Source organism: Beta vulgaris, chromosome 4 (assembly GCF_026745355.1).
Source record: "Beta vulgaris subsp. vulgaris cultivar EL10 chromosome 4, EL10.2, whole genome shotgun sequence".
Lineage (NCBI taxonomy): Eukaryota > Viridiplantae > Streptophyta > Magnoliopsida > Caryophyllales > Amaranthaceae > Beta > Beta vulgaris.
The window spans coordinates 6735075-6747495 of NC_079205.1; the positions used below are offsets into that span (position 1 = coordinate 6735075).

General features: G+C 30.6%; 1 protein-coding gene across 1 annotated transcript; it reads right to left on the reverse strand.

Annotated features, from left to right (window-relative positions):
• Nucleotides 1–1013: 1013 nt before the first annotated feature.
• LOC104907100 ((-)-drimenol synthase) lies at nucleotides 1014–6320 on the reverse strand. Its single transcript, XM_010695975.4, has 7 exons — nucleotides 6162–6320; nucleotides 4651–4927; nucleotides 3623–3995; nucleotides 2788–3006; nucleotides 2506–2644; nucleotides 2019–2270; nucleotides 1014–1908 (listed from the first exon to the last, which is right to left on the reverse strand). The coding sequence occupies exons 1-7, from the start codon at nucleotides 6258–6260 to the stop codon at nucleotides 1612–1614; spliced, it is 1656 nt and encodes a 551-aa protein (XP_010694277.2). The 5' UTR covers nucleotides 6261–6320; the 3' UTR covers nucleotides 1014–1611.
• Nucleotides 6321–12421: the final 6101 nt, after the last annotated feature.

A 12421-nucleotide genomic window follows, 5' to 3' on the forward strand; every position in this document is an offset into this window, starting at 1 on the left:
ATATTTGGTTGACATCAGGCTAATGAATTTCCACTTTGCGTGAATTGATGTGAGAATTTTGAATGACCAAGGGAGGGGGAGGCCAGGGGTGAATAAATTCCCATGTTTCGTGTTTGGAATTTTCATATTGCCCCCATTTTGCCCATGTCACCCAAACAACTAACCAAATCAGAAAATCATGAAAAATTCTATTGCCTACATAATTTTTCTGTATACCAAACAAACAACTATTTATTCATTACATGACTGACGACTCTAACCCAGAAGCATAATGTAGCTTTACCATGCCTGTTTACTTTCTATATTCTTAAGCTCATATATATAATTGTCAATATAATTAATTAGATGTTACTAAACAATTAACAAATCTGTTTACTTTCTATAATCTCAAATTCACATATTAGACCGTCAATATATTTAATTAGATGTTAGTATACAATTAACAAAATCTGACTATTTTAGAATTGTACATTGAGAAGAATCCAACAAGACACACACCACTATATTTCTTCATACATAACAATCATGAAACACGACCAATTTTTTTAATAGTTTGAATAGAATATTCCAAATGACCAAGATAAATAATAACAAAGGGAGTACATTATAAGATTTATTATTAAAATTGTGGAACTGCAGATGATAAACTTTTATTTCTTTTTGGGTTGGGTTGTCCTTTTGCTTTTTCAATATTCATTAATCTAGCTACATTTACTATTATTATAATATTATGAGACCAAAACTTCGAAGAAACAACAAGTTTTTGGGTAACTTTTATACCATAACTTATGATGTAACAATTCACAAATTACTGCTTTTTGTTTTGCTAAAAGCTCAAATGATATGAAATAATATGTCATAATGACATCAAGTTCATGTCATTATTGTTTGAGTTTGTGTCATTAGGTACGTGTGAAGTTTTGGTACATAATAATAAGTTCTGGTGTAACTTGTTAGTTGTTACACCCAAGACGCACTCTTAAAGGAAATTTCCAGATTTAGAATTTTTAGACTTATATGAAAACAAAAAAATTTATTCACCTTCATGAAAAAAGGGATGCAAATCACGTGACATTATACAAGCAATCAAATCCATCTAGATGACTAATATAATATCACCTGATGAACAAAACTATTTAAACACACAAGCATTAACAAATAAAAGAAAGGTAAAGCTCCCAATCTTCGCCAGAATGCAAGCACCATGCACTTCGTGGAAGGTCTTGTTCTCTAACAATCTTCCCAAATCTTTCTCCAAGCTTGTTACAACTCGTTAGGTTGGCAACATTAAATTGCGGTAATCATAATAACTTAACACAAAATTTTGTAAGTAAAGACTTATGTTAACATCTACGATATTGCAATTATTTCCATCCTCAACTTGTGTGACTTTGTTATAAAAAAAATTCTATTATCAATCAATACCAATATTTGAGATGGTAATAGATCATAATAGAATTTTACGAAGAAAAAAAATTTGAGGATGAAAAGCATCACAATAGATCATAAACATAGCCATAAGATTTCCCTTACAAAATAATTATTATAGTTATTATCATACCGCCTTTAATTTTGGTCTACCAAACAAGTCATTCAATATGCATGGTAAGCTCAAACTATTACCGGATGTATGAGCACAAGTTCCACTTTCTGTTGCATATTTTGGCTAACAATAGAGTAATCATCTTCTCCTAGACGATAGAAAACTTCAATAACCCTTGAGAGGTTAAGAATTCGTGTCATCAATGGCCTTGGAAATGTTGTTGGCCGAAGCATCTCCTCATTTAAGTCTTTCCATGCTTCCTCCACTATGTTGTGAAGTTCTTTCACAGCTTCTTCCTCACCAACTCCATATTGCTTCATGTAACATTCTACAGCAGATGCCACATGTTCTCGTTTACGCTCAATCTATAAGGTACACCACAAAAGAAAAAGAATGATTATCACGGCGTCTAGGGGATATTGTTCAATAATGTAAATTAGAAGCTAAATTGAATGTGTATGTATATGTAGTTTACCTTATAGCTAGCCATGTCACCTATGAGCCTTCCAATTATACATGAAGCCTTGATAGGTTTGGGGGTCTCCCTAGCCCATTCAAATACTGCTTTTGTTGCGAATTCACCCATTCCAAGAAATGTTGTCCCAGACATTAAAGTGTAGCCAGCAGTTGTGATTGCAGCATCATTGAGATATTCGTCGTACGTTGGGACATACTTCTCATGGCACCATTTGGCCTCTTGAAAGTAGCCTCGGCATTGAGCTTTCATCTACATTAACATGAATTTGTTATTTAGGTGAACTAGTAAGTTATCGTAAGCTATTCCCTCGAACCTAATAAGTAGTTTACTTACATTACGCTGTTTTTTTATAAGGAAAACAGACTTAGACTGACACCCTAGTTTGGGGAGCAGCCTAAAACATCCTTTCGGATGATAAGGGAAAGATCCATACACTGTTAGTTAAGTATTAAAGATAACATAATTGTTGTCAACTTAGCCTTACCATTTCTCTAACATAAGAAACCAGTTGTGATCTTCCTTCATTGGCTAAACTTTGTTCAAATCCATCAAATGTATCAAGGAGAGCCTCATAAGTCAGCTTCATGTAGTCGGGGAGTTTGTTCATGTTGCTCTTGTCCCACCTAATTAAATTATTAATTATATTCATATTATTTACTAATTTAAAGAGTGATAAACATGATTAAGTGAAATATACATGATTAAGTGAAATATACAAGGTGGTATGATATAAAGAAATAACAATAGTGTAACTGATTTTACTAACCCTTGGACAGCTTCAGTGTACACTTCAAGCTCTTCAAAGAGGCCATATGCATCATATGTATCATCCATAACGGACGTCATCTTGTACAATTTTGTAAATATTTCTCTTCCTAATGCGTATTGAGGTTCATAGAAGGTTCCCAACATCCAAAAGTATACCTCCGCTATTCTATCCCTTGCAAAGGGTAGTTTTGAGCCAAAGTTGAGGCTTCTCCACCACCTATATGGAATAAAGAAAATTGGTTTTATTAGTTTATAGCCCGTCTTCGGTGCAAGTGTGTGATATATTGCACCGTCAATATATGGTGTGATATTCACACTACTATTATTTGAATTAAATGGGTTACTTAGCATATCCCATAAGTAGGGATGTACCTAGCATTTTTATAAGCCCAAGGTGGGTAAGAAATATCCGCCTCTTATTAGCTAGGGAAACTATATATGTTTAAGTTTATATGAGAACCACCTTATAGTGAGAATCATGAAAAGCGCTCCTTTTTCCTCATTTTACGAATATTTTGCTCATTTCATAATATTTTTGCTCATTTTATGTTTTCGTTTTTTATATTTTTCTAATTTTACATTTTTATTTTCATTTGACAATATTTTTACTCATTTTACTTTTTCTAACTTTTTCATGCTTAATTTATGTTTTTTCATTTTTCATTTTTCATTTTTCATTTTTGTCCATTCTACGTTATAGATCATTTACTATTTTATACTCAGTTTATACTTTTATTCATTTTTAGTGGTTCTCACGGTTCTCACCATAACAGTATTCTCATTATAACCCAACCCTACATACATATATATATACATATATCTTATATCATTACCTGGAGAGATCTCGCAGCTCTTTCAAGTGGTATGTCTGCAACAAGTTGAAATCTAACTTTGCAAATTTTAGCAGAGTTTCGTCGTGCAAAGGGTGAGCTTCATATGTGGAGATATAGTGTCTAGACAATAGTCTCGTCACACCTTTATGGAGGGGTAACTTTAAGGCTTGAGTTACTTGAGTTGCCAAGGGATCACTAAGGTTGCTAACCAACGATTTCAGCTGAGTTGTTGTGAATTCTACTGCCTCGTCAAGTATATTTTCTCCATGCACTCTAAGATATGATGCTTCATAAAAGTTTAGGATCCCCACTACATCATTTTTCAAGGATTCCTTGAAGTGTCCATCCGCACTCTTAAACTTGTAGAAGACATCTGCTTCATTATAAATTGAAAAAATAAATGTATAGTTACTGTGCTGATAAAGATTGATTAATCAGTTCCCACTCACATGTTGTTATATATATGCACATTTATATTTTGGCCTTTGAAAGAAGTAGCTGAAGTCTAGGCCCAATCAATCAAAGTCCTAGAATACCAACAACATCATGTTGTTTATTCTAAAACGATTTTTTTTCATTTGAATTTGATCCAAAGAAGGTATTTTAAAAATAAAGGACTTTCTAACCTATGTCACAAGGGGTAGGTTAAGAATTCGAGATTTCATTAAAATAAAAAGTATTCCAACAAGATTTTATTTGGAGATAATAAATAAAGACAGATATTGAAGTCTAAAAATAGAAAGAATCATATTTGATTTTTCTTATGATTGGATTTGAAATGAGATTTTTTTGTTTAATGATATCTTATATCGGAATTTTGATGATTTTAAGGTTTTAAACTACGCCTTGTTGTATAAGTTGGAAAAACCTTTTCAAAAATGGTGCCAATAAGCTGATCTTTTGAAGCAAAAAAACGTAGGAAAGATCAGGTATACAAGGGTTGTCACCAACTCATCATCAGATGCAACACAACCAGAACCAAAAGCCTTATTAAGAGGCGAAGGGAAAAGTAAATATTAATACTGTACCAGATGAGGCATAGAAGCCATGTTGTCTTAAGAGACGAAATCTAAGAGAGACATAGTGGAGATCATTCTCATAAATTTCATCATCTTGTGAATAGTTGCTGTAAAATTGCTGCAAGTTGTCTTCAATTTCAGCTTCAAAGTGGTATGCAACACCAAGTTGTTCCACTACATCTATCACCACAAGTCTTTGCTTCCTATCTTCAGGAAACCCTAAGAGCTTTCTCCTTACTTCCTCTTTAAGCTCCTTCACCTCTTCCTCCCTTTGTCTTTGAGTTAACTACAGCAACATAAAACATTAGAAGATGAATTAAGCAACAATCTATATTACACACTACTCCCTCAGGTACTACTAGAAATAGTTATACAATTTCCTTCAATCTCTATAATCATAGTTTTGAAGAACATATATATCTAAGTAGATATCACTCAATCTCTTATTATCAACGTTATTTCCACTTACAATAGCAATGAAAGACAAGAGGAATATATGAGATTGTCTGAAAAGTTTGTCCTTTACTTGTGGGTCCGAAGAAACTAGATAAACAGTTCATGTACCTAGCAAAACTATCTGGGGGTAAAAGAGAGAAAGTTTATGGAAATAAAGTAAAAGTAGGAATAATTTTGAGTAGGTAAATAATGTGAAAAGTGGAAAATCTGACGAAGGGGAGGGAGTACCAATTATATGAATAATTACATTTCAGCTTGAGCTATTGCATACATAGATTATAAAAGGGGTTGTTTGGTAATCGGTTGTTGGCTGGTTTAGTTGGCTTGTTTGACTGGCGAGAAGCACTGGCGTTATGTATTGGCTTTTTAAGTTGGTTGTTTAAGCCAACTATTTGCAAAAGTGTTTGACAAAATTAATTGTGGTTGTTGGTTGTTTATTAGAGAGTTTGTGGGCTAATAAGCCAAAAGCCAATCCAAAAAACTATTCCAGACAGCTTTTTCATTTTGGCTTAAAAGCCAGCTTTTCAAACAACCAGAAAACCAATAACCAAACACTTTTTTTGACTGTTTGACCAAATTAAAAAGCCAAAAGTCAAAAGCAAAAACGCAATGAAAAAGCCATCTACACCCCTAAGAAGAGTTAGTATTGTAGCATTGCTGTCACATGGGATAAGATCTGCAAGAAAAAAAATAAAAAACTAAACATATACTTCATTTGTTGTATTTTAAATGAAATAATGGGTGAAATAACACTATTCATTGATTAATTTTGACTCCGATTTATCACCATTATAGAAAGAAAAATATATTAAAGTGGGATATTGTTAGATTCGTCTCAATGCATACTATCAAATTATAACTTTTTTATATTTTTTACGTGTATACAACTAAAAATATTAATAATTAAAGAAACACGATGGGTTGCGTAAAGCAACAAACGTTTCATTTAAAACAAAACCGGGAAAGTATACTACTATAACTGAATTTGACAACAAAATGCATGTGAGGGCTGACACAAAGTTATTCCTGAACGAGGAAGTAAGATCAATAAACAATTTCGTTACCTCATCAGGGGGGGTGTAATTGAGGAAGTGGTCTCCCCAAAGGCTAGGGTGATAATGTGCAAGGGGACGACAATTGCCAGAATTAGCAGTTTGCTCCATAAGTTTTCTCTTTCTGGGTTTGGTAGTTGATCTACTGCCTTATGTGTCCTTCTATTTATATACACAAGCCTGATGGCTCTTTTTTTTCTCTTTTCTTGGTTTTCATTATAAAGAATTCTTCTTTTTTTTCTCTTCCCAAGGCACGTTTCTAGTGAGGAAGATGAGAAGAGCCGCACTAGTAGACTTTTAGAAAGAATAATACAACAAATTATTAAAATTTAGAACCCATGATGTACTTTTGAAACAATCTGGCCAGTTGATTATTCTTTCATTAATCTATTTCCTGTAATTTCATTATTTCAAAATAGCTAGTAGGTTAGTACAATCTTGATAGGACCTGAGCTAATATAACCTGATTGAACAAACCAACAGAGCACTATTATTATAATGGGGTAATTGTGAGGAACATTATCCCTTATTAATTAATTAGGAATATATTCTTTCTTACTTTCAGGATTGCAAATTAGACGACATCAATAGTTATATTGAAAAAAGCACAAAACAATAATATAGGAGACCAAATACAAAGTATAACAAAGGAAGAGAACGAATCCCATATAGCTAGTAAATATGGAGATAACTAACGGGAGCATGTTATTATTACTAGATTTCATACTTTATTTTGCTATTTTTCGTATTTTTTGTCAATTAAAAAATTGAAAAGTTCACGTCACGATGTGATAAGTAAAATTGAATGGTTTGAGTTTGAAAACAATACCTCAAAAGGAATTGTGGTAAGACAATATGACATCAATATTCTCTTGTAATTTACGTAATAAGTTTGCCGTAGATGTATATACTTGTTTAAGTTTATTTAGTCAAGTGTAATCATTACAAGACTTTATCACATTTTATTTGAAACATTAGACAACAAAGTCAGTGTATTGATGATTAAGCTCTTAATTTTCATTTCAAAGGTCACGTGTTCGATACCTTACACTTACATAGTTTTTTTAAAGTGAGGAGTATACATAAACATAAGACATTTCCGTCATAAATTTGACGAGAGTGGCACGTGGCACATAAACTTTCTTTCACACGCTTTTTAATATATTTGTATAGATCAAATTTCGATAATAGCGTAAACTAATGAAGTAGCAACAAATATTAGGGAATAACATTCCCAAGCATAAAACTATTGAAGTTATTAATGCTTCATATTATCACTAAATTAATTTCCTGAATTTAACTATGCAAAGTTGTATGCTTTAATTACCTAAGTTTAAGAGTAATAAGGGGCACTAATTACCTAAGTTTAAGAGTAATAAGGGGCACTACTTTAGGTAGTAGTCCATTCCACCAACCGCAAGTTAGTTGCTTAGTTTTAGGAATTATGGTTCATATTATAGTCTATTTAAAGACAATATTCTAGTTATATCTTTTGAATGAGAATGCAGTAATTATTATTCCAATATCTTTTGTGCTTTGCATTCTCATCATCTCCAACAAAATTGGTATCAAGAGCCCATGATCTTGTGAGATTTAAGATATTCATCTTTTTCTCCCAATGACATCAATTATACAAATCCTAAAAAAAGAAGTATTGAGAAATGAAGAAGAAAAAGAAAGAAGAGAAAACTAGATTAAAAAAGGTTAGTAGAGAAAATTATAGAAATAAAAAAATTTGTAAGTATGTGTGATATGACGAGTAATGGTTTTTTTTTCAAAGATGTGTGGATTGGTTTCCTTTTAACCCATAAAATAAGAATTTTGGTTACCATAAAAAGAGAGAGACAAGTCAATTGAGTTGAAGGATAATCTTTCACAATCAAAAATCAAATAATTGGCAATTTGAAAACCGTAGAAGTCGTATTCAATGTAAAGACGGTTTTCAAAGTGAATGGTGTTGGTGATAATGTGCATCAACATAATTGTGAGAGTGATGATAAGTGTATCAGCAATTGAACATGGTGAGATGTGCATCACAAAATTGAAGAGATGTGCATCATAAAATATTTTATAAAACTTTGAACCAAGTGTGTGTATTGAAATTATTAACGCTTCAAAGTATCACTACATTAATTTCCTTAATTTAGCTAGGCAACTAAGGGCCTGTTCTCTTCGGCATAAAATAGCTCAACTGAACTGAATTGAACTGAATTGATTGGAGCTGAACTGATTGGAGCTGAGCTGAACTGAACTGAACTGAATTGAATTGAATTGAATTAAATTAAATTGAATTAAATTGAATGAAATAAATATATAATAATATTTAAACAATAATAATTATAATGATAAGTAATAATAATGAATAATAATAATAATAATAATAATAATAATAATATTTTGGATATTTCTAAATGATAGTTATAAATATATAATATAAATAATCATAAATTAATAATAATAATTAATGATAATAATAATAATTAATTATAATTATTTTATATTATTTGTATTAATATATTAATACTTGATGATGATATATAATAACAATAATATCTAAGTAAATTAATATTACTATTTTAATTATTAGATTTAATAATGTAATAATATTTAGTAATAAAAATAATGATTGGGTTGGGCTGCAAAAATTACGTCATAAACCGTCTTGACGCGATTTGATTGGTCTATAAGCTAAAAAACGTGGGTTTATTTGTGCTTTGACCTAAACCATGTTCCTCCTAATAATAATAGTAAATAATGAGTAAAGCTATAATAAAGAACAATAATATATAGAAACAACAACAACAATAATAATAATAATAATAATAATAATAATAATAATACTTAATAGTAATGATATAAAAATAAATAATAATAATAAGAGTAATGAGTAAAATAAATTATACCAACATAATAATACTCCCTCCGTTTCAATTTAATCTACACACTTTGACATTTTACACTATTCACAAATTTTACTTTGACCATCATTTGTGATTCATACGTGGATGAATATATAGTCATGTGGGATCTTGTTAGATTCATCATAACATGTATTTTATTAATATGTACTTTTTATAATTTTTACAAATACAAAACTAAAGATATATGTCCTCAAAGTTTTGCATTGGCATGCGTGAAAAGTGAAAGTGTGTAGATTAAATTGAAACGGAGGGAGTAATATTTAACAAAACGGTTATAAAATAATGGAGCTGAGCTGAACTGAACTGAACTGATTGGAGCTGAACGGAACTGAATTGAAAATAAATTGGGGATAACAGGCCCTAATTCACATTCTCGCGTATTATTTGAATGAGAATGCAATAATTATTATTCCAATACTTTTGTTATGCTTTGCGTTCTCATCTTCAACAAAAACGACACTGACAACACCACTACCAACTCACTAGCAATTTTGGACGCTGGCAGCAAACCTGCAAGGATTACAACGAGAAGAATCAGAACGCATCAGAGAATAGATCCACATGGTTGATGCTGAATTCGGCTGCGTGGTCTTAATCATTCACTTTTATATATATATACTAGTTTTTGGACCCGTGCAAAAATGCACGGGAACTTTTTTGTTTAATAAGCGTGTTTATATACCAATTACAGTAAAAGCATATAAAAGATTCTCTACGTCTACTCGATTTAATATACGCTTATGTACTACTCGAAACTCAAATGAATTTATCCTCTATACCATATTAAATTAATAAACTTTGAACGACGTATTGAAATACAGAATAATCCTATACATATTTAACCAAAAACAAAGCATCAATGATGCACTTTACACAGAAAAACAAAAATGCTCCTTTATGTTAATTATGAAGTTGTTTATGCATTGACACTCTTAGGTTGTAGAGACTTTTTTTATGTCATTAGCGTATTATTAGACATATCATGTTCTTTCTCACAAATCAGTATTATTATACACTTTCTACCCGTGACTTTAGAAATGACCACATGAAATTGGCTATGGCTGAAAACCGAACTTGGAAGATACAAACCCATATGTGATAGGGATATCTTTGACTTTTATGATGTCATTGCAAAACACAATCCAAGGGAAATTTTGTTCCATTTGACAGAATGAGTGTCATACGGAGTATAAATACCATATTACTCCTCTTTCCTTGACATACTCAGGCCCCCTTTAAATGATTCTCTAGGAAATACCAAATATATATTTTCTACTATATATAGTTTCCCTTTCCCACTAGTAAAAAATAACGTGATTATTTTCTTGTTGCTGGCTCCTTGAGCCACCCCGTGTCCTTGCCATCGCCTGATTGGTTGTTTTTCCATATTTTTTTATTCTCATTTTAGTAGTGTAGTCTCCTTTTATTTGGAGCCCTTTAGCTTGAACATGTCTATGACCTCGAAGATGAATGTTCGATTATCCATGTACGACAATTAAACAAATTTAGTAGAAGAAATACGCTACCCATTGGTAGAAAATATGATTGTTTTTGTAGAAAATAAATAATTCATAATTTACTTAAAAAAAAAGCACGTGATGAGATAGCCCGTGCAATAAAAAAAATCAAACGGCATGAGATAAATACATCACGTTGATGTCATTATTTATATAATCCATGTTATTTTAAATATTAATTTTACTCAAACAAAATTATGTTTTTGTTTAAAAATTATAAGCGAATAACATAAAGAATTATGATTACCATAATTATCATAACTTACTAATAGAAAGTGGTCCTACTCGACCTAAATGCACACTAAATTAAACCACACCTCTATTATGCAACTTAGTAAAATCAGAATTTAGCATTACTATTTTTCATATTGTTTTGCCCTACTCAATGTAAACCAACCTTAAATAAAACCACCTCATCCATTTAATTTTATTCCCATAGCCACCCCACTAATCATACAATTAACTTCAAATTGAACAAAAATATTGACTTCAATTTATACTTGACATTCACCTATCGCCTATCTCTAGAACAAAGGGGTATTATAGACATTTATTTAGTTCCACTATAAAAATCATGATCTGAATATATAGGTGTTAAAGAAATTTAACACGCCAAGTTTGGATTTGTCAATATTTAAACTATATATATAGTATGATTAATACGATTCGATAAGTGTTTCAATAAAATAACCAACCCATTTCTTTACATTTGAAAATTTATGTGATAGAATAGATCTAGTTCGATCTTGGTTATGCATTAGTTCTAGGTGATTATGCTCCACTTATGATGAAACTAATTTTAATTATGTTATAATCTTAACATATATTTATTGAGATATAAAGAGTTTTCTAACTTTCTTCCTTCTTTAATATATCATAATTGCATAAATGAAATCTCCTAATCATCTACAAACTTTATTTAAGTTATCAAATAGTTACCTATTTTTCTTCCATTGAGATCTAAAAACCTTAAATCTGAACCATAATGTTATGATGTTATCAACTGAACTTTCCTTTGATCTTTTTTGTTTTTTGACTAAAATTATCTTCATAATCTTTTGTGTTCCTTCACCAAGTGATATCTACCATTTTGTTTGATGACTCAATTTTTTAGCTTCATTGAAAAATTCTCTAACTTCATACCATGTGGCTTCAAGGATTTTGTTTTAGAATAGAGATATTATAATTCAAAAAAAAAATTAAATACATACTTTATTTAATGGTTGCGTACAAATTTAATAAATTTCAGTAGTCATTAATTATTAACATCCATTTCAACCAAAAATCACGATTTTCAAAATTATGAGTAGATAAAGGAAATGTTAACACAATAATCTATTATATTTATAAATGTGATCAATTATAATGAAATTTAAAATAAGTTATCTAAAATAAGTAAAAAAAGTATACCTATAAAAACATATAAATATATGAATAAAACAATGTAAAATAGACATGCAAAAACATCAAATATCATAGTTTTATAATGTGTATTTCAAGGCCTATCAATTTATAAATATTATGTAGAAATTATTGTAAAAAAGTTATCATTCTAACTCGAACAATAGCCTCAAGGTTGTTGCACTCTAAACATCGTGTAAATAAAAAATCATCTTATCAATGTAATCCCACGATACGCTTAGCAAGCTTTCTATTGATAACTTTTGTAGAACTTTGTCATCCTCACAAATAATATTGAGTGCCTTGCAACTATATTAAAAGAATGATTGTGTATAGACGTTATTTATAAATAATTTGAAAACATATGAATAATTTGTTGAACATGTATCGTACCTTAGTTTGCACTGAATAAATCGTTGATAGAATAAGCTCC

What these genes read in the sequence shown, in the direction of transcription:
- LOC104907100 (XM_010695975.4), bottom strand. Translation starts at nt 6,260, where the DNA reads ATGGAGCAAACTGCTAATTCTGGCAATTGTCGTCCCCTTGCACATTAT. An exon ending in ATTACACCCCCCCTGATGAG is followed by an intron (nt 4,928 to 6,161) that starts GTAACGAAATTG and finishes ATGTTGCTGTAG; the next exon opens with TTAACTCAAAGACAAAGGGA. An exon ending in TACACTGAAGCTGTCCAAGG is followed by an intron (nt 2,645 to 2,787) that starts GTTAGTAAAATC and finishes TAATTTAATTAG; the next exon opens with GTGGGACAAGAGCAACATGA.